The sequence below is a fragment of the Bradysia coprophila genome, unplaced genomic scaffold (assembly GCF_014529535.1).
Source record: "Bradysia coprophila strain Holo2 unplaced genomic scaffold, BU_Bcop_v1 contig_24, whole genome shotgun sequence".
In the NCBI taxonomy this organism is placed as follows: Eukaryota; Metazoa; Arthropoda; class Insecta; order Diptera; family Sciaridae; genus Bradysia; species Bradysia coprophila.
The window spans coordinates 79616-102657 of NW_023503501.1; the positions used below are offsets into that span (position 1 = coordinate 79616).

Sequence of the window (23042 nt, forward strand, 5' to 3'; positions counted from 1 at the left end):
GAAAAACAAGCAATCTATTACAACTTTAGGATTGTAAATAATATGAAAATCAGTTACGTAACTGTCTAAACCGAAGAACCCTAGGCGACGCGACATATAATTGTTTAAAAAAGGAAGAAAATAGGAGATTCCAACAAGAGCGAAGTTTTGAGGACTGCGAATCGCTTGATTTGGAATTTCCTGCTTTCTTCCAGAGGTGAACACAACGTTTTTTATATGTGCGAGGTGTGTTTGTAACACAATTTTTCAAACCGAAAACAAATTTACGACGGTTCGGTGGAAATTTTATCGCCCGAACTGTCATCAGATAAAACGTCAAAAAATGGCCTTTTGAGTGTAGAAAATGAGGTTAATCATACCGCAGGTCTAAAAAAGTATAAAACTCTGTACCTCATATTCGCTTCGCTTTTAAACCTTTTACATGCTACATGCTACATGTTTCAAGCACTATTTTCGACGCCATCAGCATGTAAAATCCATTACATAACTCGGGATAAAAATGAAAAGTCTCATTTTCATGTGTTTATTGACCTCGGCTTCGCCTCGAATCAACAAAATTCAAACCAAAACTCTACTTTTAATCTTTTTATCCGCAGTTATGTAAAATACTATTACTACCTGGTCTATGCTATCAACTTCCGTAGAAAACCAGAATACATTGAAGGCTGAAGGCTGCTACATAATTCACTCAATGAGGTGACAATGTTTGTGATAAAAGTAACTCGTTTGTTTATTGGAATCCTTGCGTCGGTAACTGTTTTTTCGACAAGGTAACTGCTCACCTCGCCTTCGGTTTTGATATATGAACTCTACACCCTTCGAAAAGACAGTTACCGAAGTTTATTGCTTATCACACTAGTGAGTTTGCTTTTATCACAAAGTTGTTGCGTAATGTCATTACTTTCGCAGGATTCAATGTAACACTATCTCATGCAGGGCCTAATATTTGTCAAAGTTTCACAAATGTTTAGCAAATGTTTCACAAAAATTGCGTAAACATTTGTGAAACATTCGGTAAACATTTGTGAAACTTTTACAAATATTAGGTCCTCTGTCTCATGTTTATAGAGACAATTGTAAACTAGAGCGTAACCCGAGGTGAGAACATTTAGAACGATCTCAAGAAGAATGATTAAGGACTGATGATTGGAATCAGTTAAATAACTACTCAGTCAGATTCATTGTAGGTACCGTTTTATTATGTTATTTATACCATCGCCTATCACATAAACGATAAGAAAAATAATAAATTCTTGATAAATGTTTATTGGTGACGCGTAGATTATTTCCATATGATTATTTGCATGGATTGGAGTATTTTTGTCTGTTTGTCTTCCATTTAATGTTTACAGTTTTTAGTCGTTAGTATGGCAAAATATACTTAAGTTTCATGTGTTCAAACTGTTAACAATTCATTTATGTGCCAACACTGGGATGTATTTTATAAAATGTTTTCGTTTTAGTTTTCTTTTTTGTACGCTTTTGCATTTAGTTTCATTTGTTTTTTTAAGACTTTTCCATTTTTTTTATTCATTTTATTTTTCAGTTTATTGAGTTTTCAATGAATTTTTTGAATTCCATTATTTTCATAACTTTCTTTCCATGACTAAACACAAAGCCAAAATATTATTTACACAAAACATAAAATTGGGTTTTAACTCTCTTTGTTCTACAGAAAACAATTGTTTTTTTAATTTCTACATTATCGTTAACTAGTGTACCTAAATGTTTATATAGAAAATATTTATTCCAGATTCTAAGTCTAATGTTACAACTATTTACATTAATTATTTTTTTGGACAGTTTTTCTGTTGCATTTTCTTCACTAAAATATTCAACTATAATATTCCTTTACGAGACCATATTGATGTAATCTATTATTGTTATTATAAAGTGTGCGTTCCATCAGAGTTTATCGAGCCTGAAAAATTTCTTCGATAAAACCGGCAAAAAACTATAGTCTCGAGGCGACACAAGTTTATCGAGATGAATTTTTCTCCGACATTTAAGAGTTAAATTACGAATTAGTCGACCATTTTGTATAGAATTTTGCCCACAGGTTCATTCATTTCGGTTCTAAAATGCTTAAAAGTATGTTTTCTTATAGAAAAATTCACCCTGTTAACTCAAATTAAAATGACTTCTACATACAAAATCGTACTTTGTTGACATATCGTGATATTATAGGGGATAAAGATTATGAAAAATGTGGATGTTGAGGTTGTGACAACCTTATCTAAAAAATACAAAATATTTCTGCTGATATAATGCCTGGGAGCAGTAGCACCACTGGCAGTCGAATGGAGTCTTGTAGCCCAAAGTCTCCATTAACTAAAACTGTAAAAAAAAATGTGTCCGCTGCTTGTCTGACCGTGACAGCTTTTGAATAAAAAAAACTTAAAAATCACAGTGAAGCGGAAAAAATTGTCGATGCCCCCGAACAACTACTTTTTAGAAATTAATGATCGAAAATTTTTGGTCTCTCCTTGCAACACGATCCAGTCCACACTACCATTATAAACCCGAGTCACGATTGAAAAATAATAATTGAAATTTGACTGCGACTTGTGACCTAAATTCACGACTGGGAATGATCATTCTTCACTTCTCAATCTTCTAGAACCGAGAAATGAGAGCCTAGGAGCAAAAGTAGTTCCATGATTTTCTCAGCATGGCTGTCGAATGGTACTAAACATTTGAATATCCGATAACCGATGTATTTCAATTGGTCGACGAATTCGCCTACTCACTCTTTAAATCATTGCCGACGAACTCTGACCAGAATCGAGCTATTAAATTGTGTTGTGTTAACTTATTAACCGTGAATATTCTATAAGTTTTTAGTTTTTCTTATTAATTCATTTCCGTAGGTAATTGTGTTTCGAGTCCTTTTTTTGTGTTTTAGTGTTGATGATGCGATAAATGAGTTGTGCTTTAAGTCATTTCTGTCATTTTTGGTTTCAATAGAATTATACGATACAGAATCACGTTTAATTCACTATTTTGATTCGACTACTTTCATGCTAATTCGCGTGACAATCTTTTCTGAAGCAGTCAAAGCTGCAAAGTTACATCCATGCTTTAACACTTTCTATGTTTTTGCCACACAAACTGCGCATCGATGCATACATTTCACGAATCTCACAAACCGAATTTTATGCTAAATTAAATGAGGTTATTGTTTTAGTCTATTAAATTTTGTTTTTCAATATAGCTGCAGTTTTCAACGAACACAAATGATTTACCTATGTCGAAGGACATCAAAGAAATTTATGAATCATTGGGTCATCTGAACCCAATCTGAAACTTAAACCCTTTTCCAGTTTCAATAGTTTATGCACTCCAATTGTCTTTCAAAGATTTTTGTTGTCAGAAAATTGCACTAGTTCTATTCATGCAAAAGTTACCTTGTCGATTTAAGACCAGAGGTAAATTTCAATGCACTGTGGACAAGATAATACACAAGAAAATGTGCTGGGTCTTTTATAGCGAATTTGCGTCAACAGGATACGGATGAAATAGTCACCTGTGATAAAACTGTATGAAGATGCATAAGAGTGAACCAGATGAAAAACAGTTGAGGAAAATTTAAGTTTAAGTTTCATTGGCGTCCCCTGCAACATCATCAAAAGTTCTTTCAGTTGAATACGATACAGTGTTCATTCTAACAATTACTGTATAGTGTGAATGAGCTTGATTGTTCCGAGTTTTTGCATTTTCATCACCGAACTTGTGTCTCCTAGGGTAAATTCAGAGTACAGAAATGTTGAACAAGGATTGATTGTTAGGATCATTAGTGAGCAATGGTAACTCAATTTTATCTGTTGTTTAGAATGAATAGTTTTTTGTTGTTGAAAAATCGTTTTAAAATTTTCAAAAGCACAGTTTCCGAACCGTTAGTACAGTTTTCGAACAGTTACCACAATTTTCGAACAGTTACCACAGTTTTCGAACAGTTAGCACAGTTTTCGAACCACAGTTGTATTACAACGAACTCTGTGGATTTTGTTTGCTCTTATGATTTTCCAATTTTGTCTTTCGAACAAGTGAGACTGATTTCCCTCTACAAATTTGCATTAGCTAAAAGAAGGAAGAAAGTTTGTCGAATATGCCTGGAATCGCGCACCGAGGCATTTCAGATGAACTAATGACCATAATGACTCAGATAAGGGTAGAAAAGTTGCAGAACTTTCTGATTTTTCAAGACATTATAGCACAATGGGTAAATTTTACTCGACGGCAGAATTTAACAGCTGATCTTTTACCAATTGGTGCTCATGCTACTGTTTACATCAATGGTGTATTTTCGGATTACTTATACTTTCAAGTGTGATGGTGAATAAACCGGCTGAAACACTACTGATTTTAAACAAAAACATTAGCACGCGCTGGTAAAAGACCAGCTGCTGCAAATTCTGCAATCTAGTGAAATTAACGCAGTGTACGATAATCTTCATTGGCATCTGGTACTAGTCCTGGTCCGTTTTTAAAGCATTGGTAAATCATTTGATTCTATCGTATATGTATATTGATACACTAAACCTAGCTGTTTTGAGATAAATTGTTGGTTTTTCTTAAATAAATATCAATTTTTCGTAGTAAAATTAGATTCCTTCCGTTTTTCATTTTTGAGTATACTGCCAATATGGACGAAATTGTTAAATTTGTAAATCAAGTCGTCATAAAGTTGTCTTAAATTTAGGTTTTTCTTCTTTTTTTTTGGTTTTATATCGTCATTGTAATTTCAATTTATCTCGTCTAAATATTGATTGTTTTGTTGACTTATTTTCTGTTAACAATTTTACATTTCAAACAAATAAACACGAAAAATTTTATTTTCATTAAAACAAATTAAATCTAAAACAAACGAATCCGACTTTCTATTTATGTCTACTAAATTAGTCTTTGGTAATTGTAAGTTAAAATATGAAAAAAAAATGTTTTGTATATTTAGTGCTTTCGTTTCACTTGTTATCTCCTCACTGTCACTGATATTGAATTTAACGTTACAGCTACAACGTTTACCATCAAGTCATTAAATGATCTAACCATTTCGATAGAGAGAGAGAGAGATAGAGAGAGAAACAGCTGCAACTGTGAGATATTTATTCGTTTACGGTCTAAATTATATTAACAAAAATCAGACATTCGTTGCTTTGTAATTATTGTGTGATGCAGATTAACGTCACTGATTGGTTCCAATTAATGTGCATTTATCAATGATTTAGTATCAATGTAACTCGTCGCTCTTGAATCATGCTATTCAAGCCCGTAATTTTTTCAATGATTCTATCCTGTTCGCTCTAGCGACTTCGAACACACAGTTGTCTCAATCGCACTTAATAGCAATTCAACGTGACTGGCATGAATCATCTCACTGAGATTATGCACCTGATGTTCTACGTTCTGTAGCAGGAGCAGAATCTATATAATGACTAATTTTATGACATTTAGAGCAGACCTAACTTTTGTGTACGTCCACCCGGGCCGAAAAAAAACAATTCCTGCACGCTGATTGAAAAATTTTTGGTGTCCGTCTTATGCTCGCACAGCTCTACTGCCTTAAACGAAACAGATTGGATCAACTTACGTTGTCCTTTTGCAAGTAGCGACCTCAGTTTATTTCCGTAGCCGAATATATGCATCAACATAGAACTAAAGGATTTTCGGCAGTGATGTCTTTGATACATTTATAGCTGAACAAGGCATAAGATCCCATGATTTGTTCGAAATATAGCTTTGACTGAATTTTATCCTCTGGGTTGCGAACGCCCTCGTCTACGAATGAATTTATAAGGGTCCTTAACGTGATCTTGAAACACAGATCTGATAATCCGTTCGGTCTTTCACGGTCCTTCGTCGACTACACTTCTCATTTAAGCCTTCTTGAAACTATTCAATTATCCAATTTTCTAAATTTCTTCCTTAATTAAATGCTACGAACAACTTGTCTCACTGACTTCACCCATACGCCCGCTTTTCTTCGATCATCTGCCCTAAATTCTCTTACAAAATGCACACAAAAAACTTCGTCGTTCAAGGGCGAATGGCATGACCACAAATAAGAGCGAATAGCACTCGTCAAAGATAACTCAGTTTTTCCACTTTGAAACGTCTTCATATGGCACATTGAATGACCCCAATCAATAAACTGTATACCGACTTATGAATCAACTATTCTCTTAAAAAACTACAAAAAATAAAACATTAGAACGGATTGCATGTCTCCCGTCTATCATAACAACTTAATGCTCGTTACTCTCTTCCAAATTACCATCCCAATTAAATTCAGTCACACCATTCCGACCAGCAATGCTGCCCAAATGATTAAATCTCGTCTCGAAATTAACATCTCTGTCTTTGAGTCTCTCGAACCTGTTATGGACGATAATACGATGCTGAAAAAAAGTTGTCGGCGGAGAGGACTACCCCGTACTTACCTCTGAAATAATAATTTCTTCGCAAACGAATACAATTCCGTATCGAGTGCATTCAGGTCTTCAATTTTTTGCCGCTGTTCCGGCCTCAGATTGTTCAAAGTTGAACTGGAAACGGTGGCATTGTGCTGCTCGAATGGTATAGCAAAACGGAGATTAAATGTTTCTTCGAAGACATATTGAGAGATCTGCAACAATGAAAAAGAGTGTGTCACATTGCGAGGGTGCAGCTCATTGAATCGGCACTGACCTTTTGAAACTCTGTCAGTCCGAAGTAGGACATAGCTGCAAGATTACGCTTAGCACTAGCTAACATAATGCGATCTCGTTCATACGGTGTCATCGACGATTGATTGTAACACCCAACCAGAGCCAAATCAGATAACATTCTCGTTTGTCGGTTTATTGCTAAATTGCTTTTACACGCAGCGAATTCGTCCAGGTCGACTCCGAACCAATTTTCGCCTGGAGTGACGAAAGACGGAGAGAGAAAATGAGAAGATCTCAATCACTTAAAAACCCAATCAAAATTTACCAGAGTAACACTGCGGCAGCTCTTCGGGTGTTGCTTGCCTGCCCAGACACCAATGTCGTGCACTTTTCCATGTGGCACCTCGTTGAACATGTCGGAACTCCGACAAATATCGAACAATTGGGTTTCTGAGCAAAGTTATGTAAAAGTACCGCCGCTTCGCGGTCTCCCCCTCATTCTTATCCAACTCTTGATCGACACAACTAGTTAATTCTGTCCAGTCTGCATGTAGACCACACTTCCATCCCGTCGAATATCGCGAGAAAAGCCAATTTTCGTTGCGATGCGTTCGAAAGCAATAGCAACGCTTACGCTTTCGCTGACATTCACAGGGTCTCTGAAATCGGTGAATGGACATCGTTGACCACATAACGTTTGAACATGAAAAAGCTAATCAATTCACCTTCAGATCTAGATCTCTGACTAAATGTTTTCCGAACGATGTTCCTCCGGTTTTCTGAATGTGCAGAAATACCATGACATCGTGAGCGTCCATGTCAAATTGAAAGTCTTCATTTAGGACATCTTCATAACTTAAGCCAACATTTGAATTTACAGCATTGTGTACACTCTTCTCCGCATGATGGCTTTGCAACAGTGCAGCGCTAACCTCAGAATTGGCTAGCTCTCGTTTCGTCAAGGCACAAACCTAGATCCGGACAATAATGGAAAAATTCACCAATGAAACGGACAATTTCTCGGGACGCTATTTTCTCGGTGCCACTATCAATTACCTGATCCGGACAAAAGTATCCAAATCCAATAATTCCAGATATTGCCAGGATCACACAGAACACAATAATCGTTCGAATCTTTGGTCGCGGTTCCATTTTCTTAATTTCATAAATGCCACCGGGCAACAGTAGAGCAAAATCGCTATCCACTTGAACTTCAACACTTTTCTGCATATCAAGTCGACTAGACGACTTCCGACCAGCAGTTCCACCTCCACCTGCTTTCATCACTCAAACAAGCAGACAATCCACTTTTGAGACGAAAAAAAACAATTTTTTTTTTCTGTCGGAAACAAATTCTTCTCTTATCATTCACACTAAGTCATTTGGGCAATGGCCAGACCCCGTCGGGCTTTTTGCAATATAATTTCACTGGACTGATATTTTACACGAATTTTTAATAAATTGCTGCATCTTAAAGGACATGTTGTTATTAGAAAAACTTCGATTTTCTAGGAAAGTTCTGAAAATTTTGGAGATATGTCAATGTCAGCCGTCAACGCGTGTATTAATTTTAGGGAAAGTGAAGTTGGCTGTTGCATGTAGAAGCAAAGCAGAAAATATTTTAGGCGGGAATAATGAAGGAATTTTAAAATTTCTCGTTTATTTGTTGCATTCTGATGTAGTCACAACAAAGACTTCAAAATTTTTAGCTTCAGAAGAAACTTAAATTTTGGGTGTGAGTTGTGGGTGTTTACGGAAAATCCTTTTATAGTGATGACATATGTGACGTATCGTGGAAAGCAAATACTCAGCCTATTTTAGAAATAAAAACTTTCATTTAGTGCGACGACTAAACTCCCCAAAATTGTCAATCACCAAAAAATCATATGGAAGTTAGGAAGTGCCAGAGGAATCATCTCTAATCCCAAAATTTAGGAACCAACCTTGGAACACCTCACTCATGTCGAAAATAGCCCAAATCCACCATAAAATCCGATGGAAGTTAGGAAGTGCCAGAGGAATCATCTGTAATCCCAAAATTTAGGAACCAACCTTGGAACATCTTACTCACGTCGAATATAACCCAAATCCAAGAATAAATCCGATGGAAGTTAGGTAGTGCCAGAGGAATCATCTGTCATCCCAAAATTTAGGAACCAACCTTGGAACATCTGACTCATGTCGAATATAACCCAAATCCATCAAAAAATCCGATGGAAGTTAGGAAGTACCAGAGGAATCATCTGTCATCCTAAAATTTTGGAACCGACCTGGTGGAAGTTAATATTTAATAATACATACAATTTCCAACAAGAAACACATCCCAAAACACCACACACCTTTCACCACATTACCATCCATATCATGCACCAAAATATACAAACCACACACACATACAAATTGGTTTTTATATGGCATTTGTATGGAGACTTTGAGGAGCTCCAGCTCCCAAGATATGGGTTTTTTCCAACTTTTCCATTCTTATTTTCGGGCCATTATTAGCCTATAACCAAAATTTCAGGAAAATCTATAGAAACGTTTAGGAGTTGCTGGATTCACTTTTCCATAGGAACTAACTAACGTAGGCGATTGGCATTATCTGAAAATTCGAGATTTTGCTTATTTTCATACAAACATCAATATTTCGAAGTTCAATATCTCGGACAATTTTGAAGCTGCAGTAACGTGTGATAGCTCGTTGAACTCGTATGGATTCCTAGATTCCAGATATCTTAGTTTGGTGGGTCGTTGGAGTTAGGGGGGAGAAGTCAAAAAGTTGCTGTAAATATGCTCCGCCGTCCTCAATTTTAAACATTTTTGGTAGTGGACCTGCGTCACGCCCCCTTACTAACGTGCGGGCATGCTATGAAACATTTTATCGAAGTTTTCGATAAATTCTTTTGTTTTGAATTCTTCATGAAATTGTCCGACACATGACAATCACAACACACAACACATGATGGATCTTCATCCCGATCGAAATTGCACTTCAAAGTTGAGCTATTGAGCAATTTGTCCTTGACGAAAGCTCTTAATGTGGTCTTGTGCAGCAAAAAGCATGTTTAAAAAAATGAAGTAAAAGAATTTAAATTCTTGAAAATACCAAGGTGACCATTTTAATGAAAGGTGTCATTAGCATCGAACGTATGGGCTAAGCCGCGCGTCTGAATGGCAATACCTTCACACTATGGATCATCTTCAAGGCCGTTTGAAGTGCCATCCCCATTAAGAAATGCCATCCACGTTAAAAAAAATCGTGCAAAGAATGAAGGAACGAAACATTTAACGAAACTTACCTATGTGAGACTACGTCTGGAAGTACCGTAACTTGAAGATGATCTAAATATCTATCTTGGAAAATACTTCGATCAAAAATTAAGTAAGGGATCAATGATAAATTACCTACATGACACCTTTTCAGCCTTATCCCTAGCAGATATACACTAGATCGTAAAACTGCTGATATGTTTGCCATCTGTGAAATAGTTATTTTCCTAACGCTAAAATGATTTTTTTTTGGCGAATGATAGGTTTCCAGCTCGAGCCGGAGGCGATATTTCAACACTAGTTAGGAAAAGAATAAATAACAACTGATCGTTAACAAGTGTTCATACATTCATGTAGCTTGTAGCAAATACTCTCGGTTTTTTGTGTCTGTGGGTGTGCCAAATATTGCTGTCCGTGCAGTAAATGATCATTCGTGTAGTACATCATGGCTAACAATAAGCAAATGGAGTAGTATGACTCTTTTCATTAGCCAGTTTTAAGAAACCATTAGAAACCACTAACACAAAGTAATGCTTGGAGCGGGTCAGGTTAACCTGAACTGCTCCAGGTTAGGTTGATATTTCTGTTTAACAAACCTGAACTTGATCTGAAACCTGATTTCAGGTCGCTTGTGAAAAGCACTTGCAAGCAAGCGAGCAGGCTGCCAACATTTAAAAAAAAATTGGGAAACTTTTATGATTATTTTGCTTGCAGGAAGAAAGTGGACTTTCCCACCAGCGTTTCAAGCTCAGATAAACCGATCCGATTTCTTGCAAAAAATTGGCAGGTTAGCTGAGCCTGCATACGGGGTTTTCAGGTTTCAAGTTTCATGTTAGGTTCAACATATTAAATCAGGTTCAGGTAGACCTGAACTCAAACAGTATATAATGAGAGACTGGAAATTACACATTTGTCATGTAACATCGCCAATAGTTATGCCCAGAAAACGTCACTTGTACGATTAATTAATTTAATTTATTTTATAATTGATTATCTGCATTGTTTGTGCCACAATAATTACAATGATTAAAAATGGGGAATGATTTCTTAATGGTCATTCCGGGCAAAATTATCGTCAGCTTAAAACACGCTTTACACTTAAAAAATCTTTCCAATCTAAAAACGAAAAAGGAAACATAAAAATCACTATTATCAACAGGGAAGTGGTGGAAAAAAATTGTCAGCAGCAACTCTTACACGGACAACATGATATCTTTAAAAATTAATGAAAATTACAATCAGAAGTAAAAGTGTAAGACATTTCCAATGATTTCCTCTTTCTTCTCGTTACATGCGTCTCGAATTGACTAAATTTTTCAGTTAGGCGAAACGTTACGATTTGGCGTCGATGGCGGTAGATCCATAGTTTTACTAACCCAGTCGGCCACATCCACATCTTCGCTTTCCCATCGTCGAATCCATTCATGGTTCTGTAACGGAATCATTGGAAATTCAATTCAAATTCGTCATATCGTTCCATGTCGTTCCACTTACAATCAACGTTTTAAGATCGGCTCGTTCGTCCGGATTCTTCTTCAGACACTTGTCCACAAAATCCTTAAACTCTTCGCTAAATATCGGATGCTCTAACTTTGGTGGCGGTTCATTTACAATGTAATCTAGCAGCTCGAAAATGGCCATCGTTTTTGGTTCAATCGTTGCGGTCGGTTTCAAGTCCACCATATTGGCGATATCGGACGCGGATGATCCAGAAATGTTTCCACTGTTCGGACCGAATATCTTTTCCAATGTGCTCGAATCTGGCGGCGGAATTGGGTACATTCCGATTGACATCTCGATTAGTGACAGACCCAGCGACCAAATGTCGGATTGAACGGAATAATGAGTTCCCTGTAGTCGTTCCGGCTGGGAAAGATTTTTTTTCTGTTAACAACTCTGCACGAACACTGCGTCGACATATGTACACACTCACCGACATGTAGCTTCTAGTTCCGACAAATGAATTTGCCATGGAATCAATTAGCTGACCGGACACGCCAAAATCACAAATTTTTATCTCGCCACTTGTGTTCACTCTGAGTAAATGAAAGAATGGAATTAGTGTCGTGCCATCTTAGCCGAACAAAAAAAAAAATTACAAAATATTCGATGGCTTGACATCTCGATGCATAATGGCATGTTTGTCGCGCAAGTAGCTCAGTCCTTTCAGCACGGCAGACGTAATTTTACCGAGAAATGGTTCGGCAATCCTACCAGCTCGTTTTAATATCAAATCCAACGAACCACCGTCCATGTATTCCATGCAAATGCTGATTTCACCGTCACTGTAAAATGCTCCATAGAATCCGACAATGTGTGGAAAATTGCATTCGTGCAACACTTTCAGTTCCCTCAAAATTTGTTTCTTAATCGCCGGCTTCACCTCCAAATGAATTAATTTCCTGGCCATAATCCATTTGGTTGGAATGTGACGAACTGTGGGATGGACATTTTTGACGTGATTTCGCCAATGAATTCTAAATTCGGTTAAACACCAACCTTTCATTACGACTCCGCCATTGCCGCTTCCCAATTCACCCAACTTCTCCAAATCCTCGTCTCGTAGCTCGCCAATTTTTTCCTTTTGATTCAAAAACAATTTGATGCGGTTCCGTGCTTTGTCATCCATTTCCAGTTCTTCCAAAGTGTCCGTCAACGCTTCAATACTGGTCTTCGGCTTACCCAGCAAATTTGGTCGACTGAGATTGGAAAATGGTCTGAATAGCCGACAAAACTCTTAACATCACACTAAGCTACTCACTCAGTTCCAGATGGTGTTGTCCGGAATGGAGGTGTCGGAACCACCGACTGTGGAATGGGATCAACAGAACCGGGTGGAAGTGTTAGGTTCAACTTATTTTTCGACATTTTGCTCATTTTTGCGTCCGGAATCGTTTTATTTAACAAATTGAATTCAATAGCATGATACAGGGAAAGGACGAAGGTAAATACAGATGATTATTGTGAGAGAATTTGCAATTGATCAACAAAAAAGAGTTAATTGATTTCGCCACTGTGACAGGCGCTGATGACACATGCCATTGACTTATTTTGGTTTGCATATGATGCAAGTTTGCGAGTGAAAGTGAACGAATGTTTCGGCATTTATACGTCACGGGAAAAGTGTATGAGTCAGGGACACTGTAAAACAAAGTGCGATAGATTGATAAGCATAGTGAAAAAGAAGTGGCCGTGTACTATACACTGTTTATCTATTGGTTTTATCAAACTTAGATTTGCTGTGAAGTTTTAAGGATGTTTAATCTTATCTAAAGAAAAACTTAATGGTCGCTGATAGCCGTACCAGCTATTTTTTTGATTTCTTTATCGTAGTGCTCAGACGTTTGTCATATCAAGTCAAAGTGGATAAACAATGACGGCAAATCAGACGAGTTTAATCCAATTACAAGACGTGTTCTTAAAAACTCGGTGCACAATCTCACCATTTTTCAGAGTGGTTGACAACGAAAAGTATTATGTGGATTGTGATGAAGTTTATCCAAATCTCTTCGTTGGAAACGGAAGTGCTGCTAAAAATTTAGTGTACCTGAAACGGGTCGGCATCACTCATGTAGTCAATATGGCAGAAAGTGACGTTGACACAGATGCTAATTACTATCGGAACGATAACATTAACTATTTGGGTGTGGCTATAGCCGATAGTCCTAGTACGAAAATCAATGACCATTTCGAGGCTGTTACGAAATTCATTGAGAATGGTATCAAACGAGACGGTGGTAAAGTGCTTGTTCACTGCTTTATGGGTTATTCACGGTCGGCTACTTGTGCCATAGCTTATTTAATGATTTGCGAAAAATTAGATGCTACTACTGCCTGTCAGATTATAAAATCAAAGCATGTGTGCCGACCTAATGACGGATTTCTGCAACAGTTGGTTGAGCTGGATAATCACTTGAGAAGTGACAAACGATGAATTGTAAACGGTTTTCAGTGAATAAAAATGTATTACTTAACGAAAAGAACCATGTGTGTTTTATGAATTTAAGACCTATCACAGCCAGCAAACATAGAAGCAATCTTACTTTCGAATCTATCACTTCATTTGATTGAAGTATTTTCAAGAGATTTAATTAAAATCTTTTACTTCATTTTTTGAACATGCATTTTGCTATACCTCACTTGATGTTTCTATAGGAACAACAATATAATTTGACAAGTTAGATCTTCGTGTAAAAAAACAAGTGTCTCAGAAGTTGACAGTTCCGCGAAGTACGCTAATAGATAGACTGTTATGATGAACAAGATAGAAATATATTCGGACAAGTTATTTTAACTTGTTTTTGGGGGATATGTCAAAAAATTATATGTAAAAATGCAATGACAAGTTCCCCATGGAAAGTTATAATTAGCTGGTCTACGGTTTACTCTCTCTCTTATCATAACAGTCTATGTAAGATCGCATTAGTCATAGCTTGTCGTTTATTTATGAAGTCAGATTATAGTCGTCCGTAACAGGCTATAATTTCTGATATATCTTCGCGCGCATACATTGGCACCATTGGTTGTTCTTACAGTGTAGGTCCATTTTTTGTGAAATTGTTTGTCAAACGAAAACTGAACGCAACCCCATTCGAATCGAATTCTACTTCATTGCAATTCAAAAGTTCGCCGATTGTTTTGGCGCTTTTTTGTCATTATCCATTCCATCTGTGATGTCTCGAAACAAATAAATTCTAAAAAGTGTTGCAAATTAAGTAATTTTTCTAGAGAATAAACAGTCTTTTGCGACCGTAAATATGTCGGAAAGTAAGTAGCCCCGCTACATGCGTCCGAAATTGATTTTAATTTCGTTTGAAATTTCCAGAGAAAGACAAAATTCCTCCTACCACCGATGTGTCCAACACTCCAAATGGTAAAAAAATGAAACAAACACGAATCCCATTCAAGCCACTAGAATCGAGTTCCAAAGAGGGTACGTCTTCGCCGGTTACTGGTGAAAGTAGGAAACGTAAATTGTCGACCACCGAAGACGATGATCGTTCAATGAAATTGAGTAAAATCGGCGCAGCCAAGGAAAATATCGCGAAAACGGATGAAGTCACCGTGCTGGATATGGTTGATTTAGTTGAGGACATTGACATGCCAGACAATGAAATCACTGCAAGTGATGTACTCCCAAAAGAAACAAAGAAATCAACAAAAGATGTGGCTGCCGAGGGAACACCGCTGAGGCGATCCAGCCGTAGAATTGATTCCGAAGTTCCAGCCAAAGTTGTCATTAAAATTCCGTCTGCGAAGAAAAAGAAAGTGAACGAGCGACCGAGTAAGGTGGTTGTTGATGCGAAAATTGAGGAAACCGACGAAGATGACGACGTTATTCTGATCGATAGTGAGGAAAATTCGCTTAACAGTATTGATGGCAAAGAAAAGGGTGGCAATGACATCGTTCCGACTGAAGATGAGAGCAGTTTTGTGTTGGATGGTGACAGCGGTTCCAATTCAAACATCACTGAATCGACTGAGCCTGTTGCGGTGATTCCCAGTTTCGACGCAGCTGATTCGAATGTCACTTCCTCGGACAATCATGAATCTGATGTAGCTGTTGAAAAAGAAGTCAATGTTGTTCCCGACAGTGAAAGTGAAAATGTTTCTATCGTGGAAGCTGATATTAACCAATTGGATGCAACGGTCGCTGGGGAAGAAAAAGTATCGTCGAGCAGTGCTTTGAGCGTTAGTGACAAAATTGATGAAAGCCATGGCAAGGAAGAAACCTTATTGGCTAGTGCCAATGAAGCAAATTCTTCGGACTTGGAGAGTAACGTGGATAACAACCGTGAAACTGAAATGGATACAGATTTTGACCAGAGCAAAGTGTCGACTCCTACTTCATCAAAAGTTGGAAGACGAACACGCAAATCAGTGGACGCTATGAATTCTCCGAAAACGCCTGCCATGAAGACTACCGATAAGAATGCGTTGACCCCAAAACAGATGCAGAAAAAATTGGAATCGGAACAGAAGCGTATGGCGAAGGAAAAGGCCAAAGAAGAGCGTGAACGGAAAATCCAGGAGGCCAAAGAAGAGCGTGAACGAAAAATCCTGGAGGCCAAGGAAGAACGTGAACGGAAAATACAGGAAGCGAAAGAGGAACGTGAACGTAAGATCCAAGAGGAAAAAGAGCAGCGTCAAAAAGAACGCGACGAAAAAGAGAGAATAAAGAAGAAAGAACGCGATGACAAAGAAGAGCAAAAACGTAAGGAACGGGAAGACAAGGAGGAACAACGTCGCAAGGAAAAGGAGGAGCGTGAGAAGAAGAAGCAAGCGGAAATTGATGCTAAAAACGAAGAGAAACGACTAAAAGAGGAGGAAAGAGTCGCAAAAGAGGAGGCCGAACTGAAGAAGAAACGCAAGGAGGCTGAAGCTTTTACGAAATTCTTCGCCAAGAAATCGAATAAGTCAAGCGAATACGATAAAATGGATGTGGACGACGTTGAGGTTACGCTGAACTTTATGCCATTTCGAGTCAAACCTGATATGCGATTGGCGCCCATTGTTCGTCGCCAGCTTTCACCAACAAGAAAATCACAATTCGACGGGGAAGTCCTCAATTCGACAGAAAGCCGTCCTACAACCGATCTATACATTCAATCTCTACGCAATGGTGGGCGTACGACAGAAAAGCAAGGAAAAACCTGGCCCAGCGAGGACAACAACGATGATGTGATATTATTGGGTAAGTTCTTGCCGTGCTATGTTTTGTCAATTCAATTTGAATTTTACCAATGCATCGACGTTTAGATGAATTGGAAGGCTCAACGTCGATCGAAGAATCATCAGCCATTCAGAAGTATCGAGCTAAATTTTTCAAATTCGAAGAAAATCGGCGACCACCGTATTACGGTACATGGCAAAAGAAAAGTTCTGTGATCACTCCACGCAGACCGTTTGCAACCGATGAGGTAGCTTTCGAATGTTACAGTTGGAACGGCAGAGACTTATGTTCCATATTCTTTTCAGAAGTTCTTCGATTACGAAATTGACTCGGATGACGAATGGGAAGATGAGGAGCCGGGCGAGTCACTTCATGGCAGCGATGATGAGAAAGACAAAGAATCCGATGACGACTATGACATCGATAACGAATTCTTTGTACCACACGGCCATTTAAGTGACGAAGAACTGGCGAATAATGACGAAATCGACGAAGACAATTCACCGGACACCCAGAAGGCTAAGCTGAAAATTATGCAGAAAGTCTTTTCCGACGAAATGAAAAAGAAAACGGAAAAGATCAAGCCTCGACTGATCGGTTTAATTTGGCAGAACAAGGATGGCAATCAACCACTGGGATGTCCAAGTGTTATATGGGAAATGTTGCTGATGCGATCGATGATTTTCAACGGTCCCACGATAAAAATGCCGATCATTCAGAGTGTTGAGAAAAACGATGCTACTGATGACAACGGGGAAGCTAAGAAAGGCTCTGCTGTGAAGAAACGCATTAAGTTAGCCGAAGAAAGCGTGCCCGATCTTCTACGTTTGATTCATGGCAATACCAACAGTAGCGAATTTCTATCGAAGGAATTTCGCGCATTTACCGCCCAGAAAAACAAGGACGACGACAAATTCCAAGAGTTTTCGCTGACCAGTATTCGACTGAAAATCAAAGAACTGGCTGAATGGAAACCATGCCCTGAAGAAGGTCCAATGATGAACAAATTGTGCTGGTATGTGGCCAGCGAACAGCGTAAACACTACAACCTGGAAGACTTGTCGGTAATAAACGATTGGACGTACACGTTAACGCCCAAATCGAAAACAAAATCAGAATCGAAAAAAGCGAAGGAAAATGAAAAAGTTAAACCTCCACCGGATGCACCCGATGAGCCTCCATCGTCTGCGAAGACGCCAAAATCAAAATTGGGCAACATCGAGAAATTTACTAAAGTTCTGTCCGACGATGACAAAAAGAAAAATTTCTCGATCGTTCAAGAAGACGTTCCTTCAGCGAAACCGAAAACCGATGCAGAACCATCTCCGAAACCGGCTAAAAAACGAGTGAAATTACTGATGTCCGTACCGCGCGGTCAAGAGATTCCCGTTCAAACGAAAAATTCGTTGATCAGTCAATATCTCAGCAGCACGAATGCGAGCAAAAAATCTACGAATGCTGAGGAACCGATCTGCATCGATGATTAAATGTTCGTTGCGATGCAAGTTGGGGGTGCTTAGGAAGCAACTAAGTTACAGTGAGTGTTTCGTGCGTAAGTTTTTCTGTAAATTTATTTAGCATTCGACTCAACACATTTCATTTCGTCGAATAAATTGTTGATGTTGGGCCTTAATTCAAACCGTGTTTGTCTTCCTTTCTTCTTTACCACCAATGGAACAGAGGAGTGGCCTTCAGAAAGACATGAAATTAGTTTTGAAATTGTGATGAGATGAAGAAATCAAATATTAACCAAGTAATGGATAAAGTGTTCAATTCATCTTCCGAAGCAGGTTGACAGTAATGAACTTTAGAACGTTCGTTGCAGAATTTTGTAAAACAAATCTCAGCATAAGAACGAAAATGGTTGGGAATTCGGTCTCTTGAAATTATTCTCCACCGAGTGGGGGGAAAAGACTTTCATTTCACAGCACTATTTAGCTTAATTCACACAAGCATTCTAGCTGTTTTACTATTGGATCTATTACTTCATTTGGCGCTAGTATTTTCGTGATATTGATTTCCAATCTTGTTTGAAATTCTTTTTGCAACATAAAGGCTTGGAGTCAGATTTATCGTTACTTCCTGAATTGGAGTCGTAGGTAGTTTATAGAGAGGTTAAAAGGAAAAAAAACACAAAATGATAAATTTAAAGTCATAGTGCAATATTTCGCATTTTTTAAATTGTTCCACGATCGAAGTTAAGAGTGAAACGACAGTATTGTACAGCAACTTATTATCTTAGCGTTTCTACAATATACTATATTGAACGTTCATATTCGCTTGTCTGAAGATGTGAAGGACACCTTACTTTCTACAGTGAAAATTTCCCCATTTGGATTTTTGTTTTTAATGGAAACAGGTCATATTAACGTTTCTCATTATCCAGCGATCTGATTTAGCGACGTCAGTCAAAAATATCCGAAATTTTGAGAATTTGTTAGAAATTTTTACCGATAAAATTCCTGAAGTGCCTTAAATTATTTAAATGCTTGTCGAAATAGTAAAAAAAATGTCTACGACACGAAGTTTTAGCGAACAATGTCCGAAATGTCCAGAAAATGGACGTGCAGAAATTTCCTGAGCGAATATCACTAAGCATCGGGAAATTATTAGAAATAGGAAAATTACTAAAAATGGGAAAATGACTCAAATCGGAAATGATTGGAAATCGGGAAATTACCAAAAAATGGAAAATCGGCTCTTGCAATCGATTTAAGAGTCAATTCGCCAAAACTTCGAACAGTCGGGATTCAAGCCGACGGCAATCCAAACGAGCTCAAACGGGCTCAAATGAATCGTCGCTCAATTCTGAGAATATCGTGGAACAACTTTTTTCCAGAAATTTTTTTGTTGGGCTTACATGACCCTTAGAAAAGTTTTCTCCGGAGTTGTCGTGAAAATTTTTCACTGAAAACAGAATACATTTTCATTCATCCGTAAGGCTCTATTCACAAAATTTCGCTACGCTCGTGCCTAAACAAGCATTTACAAGCAGTGACGTAACACATTTTACGTGTTACGGCATGTTTCATTTTCATTTACATTGCCTAATCACGTAAAGCATTGTACTTACGAGGTTCCAAGTTGTTATTTGACAAGTGGGGAATACAGCCCTCCCCTTCGGGTCGGGCTGTAACACCCCACTTATCAAATACACAACTTGGAACCTCGGAAGTAATATACTATTACATTTTCCCTGTCACAAGCAGTGATGTAAAGTGCACTTTACCGTGCATCAGCATGTAAAGGCATTTTATTCAAAACCTTGAGGTCAAGTTTTGGATCTGTAAGGTAAAGTTAACTTTGCCTCACGTTTTTGAATAAACATTATTTACATACGCGTCATCAAAAACGTTTATGTCGTCCGGTTCAAGTATTCCAGAATTGGCAGTAGCGACTGTCCATTCCAGACAGGATGTTGGTGATAAAATTGAACATTGGCACACCGAATCCCCCGGCAGACTCTCTGAATAACATTTTTTTCTGGTATATGAAACTCACTTCTAACACTTTTGTCAATATTTCATGTTCCAATAAATCTGTCTTCTCTTCATTCAACCCTATGTCTCTACCCCAAGCATCTACCGACTCCCAACTTAACTCAAATTAAGATTTCGATGTAACATCGCCGTTTTAACTGAACAATTACCCCCCAACACCGTTTTTACGAAGACAATTATTTATTATATGTCAGCCGAACAGCAAAACATAAAAAAAATCATAATCAAAAGTTTAAAAGCTAAAGGGTTTTAAAAATTATGATCAACCCATTACCCATCTACATCAACGTGCATAATATACATGAAGAACCTCTTAATTTCTCACTCTTTTACTTTGGGGCATTTTTTTTTTGTTTAAATGCGCGCATCCTAACAAAAATGGTTTCATTCTCATGAATAAGTTATGTAATTAGTCTTCTACAATTTCAATTAAAAATTATTTGTCGTTCGTCATACCACGTCATGTATACCCCCAAAAATAAACCACCCGGTTAATGTTTTAAGTGAACAGCTAAAAGTTCCTTTTTTTGCATTCTTCGTTTGGTTTTCTTTTTTTTATCCTTATAATGGCATGCAGAAGTATAAATTGGAAAAGAAGACAACGCGATGTTTTGTATAAATTCGCTACCGTCGTCGTCGTCTTCCCGTATTATGATCACCAGTCTTTTCAACTAGGCCACACTAAACTTAACAAAATATGAACAGAGTATTTTCCATAAACGGTATGCTTATAGTTAATAAACATCATAAAATATCATAAAAAGTATGTTCTTTTGTCTCGAGGGCAATATTGAACAAAAATTACGGCTGTCTGGGGGTAATAACCCTTCTTTTCTTCTTAATATTGTTTGCTAAAAACCCTTCCGTTAGCTTCTAATTGTCTACAGGCTAAAAAGTTAATGAATTTAAAATGCGCTGGGGGACGTTTATACATATATATACACCAATGTGCGTATCAACGGTTACATGAGACAGATACGTTATAGGTGGTTGGCGAAAGAAACAAAATCCAGTGAAATTCACTGAGTGAATGGATGGGAACACCGTTTCAGATGAACCATAATTCATTGCATTAAAAAAAAAAAGATTTTCTAGAGAATGTTTGGCCCAGGTAATGAATCAATTTAGTAAGTACAGTCTTCTATAAGCCGTAAATACCAGGGGGAATTTTAGAGAATATTCACTACTGTATTAGAAGCTGTATACAAATTACGTCCACTCAATCACAAAGTGGTGCAGTTTACTTCAGCTGTTTATCAGCTGGTCCACTGATACAAACACATTGCCTTATACATGTTTGTTTATACCGTCTTACCACGACCACACGCGTGCGTTTACCTTTTTCACCAGTATAAAGACCAGAGATGGGAAATTACCGGTAATTTATTTCTTGTCGGTAATATTACGTAATATTACGGTAATATTACGTAACATTGGGTAATATTACCGAAATATTAAATTACCAATATTACCGATGTTTTGGTAATATTACGTAATTTACCAATACAAAATTGTAAGAATTAGACATTTTACTACCAGACTCATGCGAAAGTTGAATCTTACAAAGCAATATGCCCTTTGCGAAAATGATCCTTTACACTGTGGACTATTTTCTGTTCATTTTTCGTGAATTTTATGTGAAACTCAACTTTCGCATGTGTCAGACGGTAAACCAGACTACATTCGATACTGCTACATAATTGATTGCTTATGAAAGAATTTTGTAGTACTCAGAAACTCACTCGCGTGTTTTTGAGCAACTTGCTTGAGCGATTTTACACAGTAACTGAAGCTTGTTGCTCGGTACACGAGTCGAAACGAAAATTTGAAAGCACTTATGTTCAATATGACGCTAGATATTTGCGCATAGATTGTGACAATTGTTTATGTCGCTACCACAATATTCAACGATGGCAGTGCTGGCAACTCGGTCTTTTAAAATACGAAATTTGAAATTTGCTAACAAATTTAAATTTTCGATCTAGAGAGTGGAAAAATTGTTCTTATGAAGTGACAGAAGACCGAGTTGCCGACAGCGTCATTCAGTGAAAACTCTGAGAGAAATCGTAAAAATCCACGCTCTATTAATTATCAATTTCGGTTGAAACACATTCAAATGTGTATACTACTCGACTGTTTTTGAACAAGTTGTTTAACTAGGCTGACAGTTAAGCAGTTCACAATTAAATAGAAGGGCTATAGGCCAATTTACCGTTTCAATAGAACAAAATTATACGATAAAATACACTTGAATTTGCTAAAAACGAGTAATTTCTGTTGAAAATGATTAAAATTTACAAGATGTTGACTGATTTTGGGTAATATTACGTAACTTACGTAATATTACCGAGGCTTTAAATTACCAATGTTACCGAGCTTCGAGTAATATTACGTAATTTTACGTAATATTACCGGGTAATATTACACGGTAATATTACGGGCCCATCTCTGATAAAGACACATAAGGTAATGTGTTTGTATCAGTGGACAACCAGCTCAAAAACAGCTGTAGCAGCTCAACTTGAGTTCAGTACCTCCGGAGGAATGTTGATTTCCTTTCTCTATCTGATACTAAACGCAACGCAATCAACGTTTACACTTTTTCTATTGCGTTGCGCGACTTTAAATCATTATGTTAATTCTGATGCTCTAGAGTTTTATGTAGTATCAGATAGAGAAACGAAATCGGCATTCCACCGGAAGTTCTGAAACTTGAATAAGGCTTGCAGACCACCCCTAAAATAATAGTTATTTACAAATTGCAAAAAATTGAACTGCGACAAATAAGATTGGTTGAGGTAACGGATGGCAAGCTCCGAGTCCATTGACTACTTCTATGTTACATTTAAAAAAATTGTCTGAAATCATGATTCTTTAGCCTTGCAATTATGATGATAATTTCCATGCTTTCTATGGTTCTCAGAACCGAAAAAGCTTAACCGCAGTCTGAGTCAT

At 37.5% G+C, this 23042-nt stretch overlaps 4 protein-coding genes across 4 annotated transcripts; 2 read left to right on the plus strand and 2 right to left on the minus strand.

Annotated features, from left to right (window-relative positions):
* Nucleotides 1-1524: 1524 nt before the first annotated feature.
* On the minus strand, nt 1525-8205 carry LOC119077582 (heparan-sulfate 6-O-sulfotransferase 2). Its single transcript, XM_037184790.1, has 6 exons — nt 7704-8205; nt 7373-7618; nt 6973-7306; nt 6688-6902; nt 6441-6625; nt 1525-6375 (listed from the first exon to the last, which is right to left on the minus strand). Exons 1-6 carry the CDS (start codon nt 7929-7931, stop codon nt 6246-6248), a joined length of 1338 nt encoding a protein of 445 aa, XP_037040685.1. The 5' UTR covers nt 7932-8205; the 3' UTR covers nt 1525-6245.
* A 2665-nt stretch (nt 8206-10870) lies between these two features.
* Nucleotides 10871-12949, minus strand: LOC119077584 (dual specificity mitogen-activated protein kinase kinase dSOR1). Its single transcript, XM_037184791.1, has 6 exons — nt 12676-12949; nt 12414-12613; nt 12014-12350; nt 11848-11950; nt 11409-11780; nt 10871-11344 (listed from the first exon to the last, which is right to left on the minus strand). The coding sequence occupies exons 1-6, from the start codon at nt 12789-12791 to the stop codon at nt 11231-11233; spliced, it is 1242 nt and encodes a 413-aa protein (XP_037040686.1). The 5' UTR covers nt 12792-12949; the 3' UTR covers nt 10871-11230.
* Nucleotides 12950-13084: 135 nt separating this feature from the next.
* On the plus strand, nt 13085-13897 carry LOC119077585 (dual specificity protein phosphatase 3-like). Its single transcript, XM_037184793.1, has one exon. It carries the CDS (start codon nt 13288-13290, stop codon nt 13846-13848), a length of 561 nt encoding a protein of 186 aa, XP_037040688.1. The 5' UTR covers nt 13085-13287; the 3' UTR covers nt 13849-13897.
* Nucleotides 13898-14522: 625 nt separating this feature from the next.
* LOC119077586 (chromatin assembly factor 1 subunit A) lies at nt 14523-18226 on the plus strand. The gene is made up of 4 exons (XM_037184794.1): nt 14523-14681; nt 14740-16608; nt 16674-16834; nt 16893-18226. The coding sequence occupies exons 1-4, from the start codon at nt 14672-14674 to the stop codon at nt 18072-18074; spliced, it is 3222 nt and encodes a 1073-aa protein (XP_037040689.1). The 5' UTR covers nt 14523-14671; the 3' UTR covers nt 18075-18226.
* Nucleotides 18227-23042: the final 4816 nt, after the last annotated feature.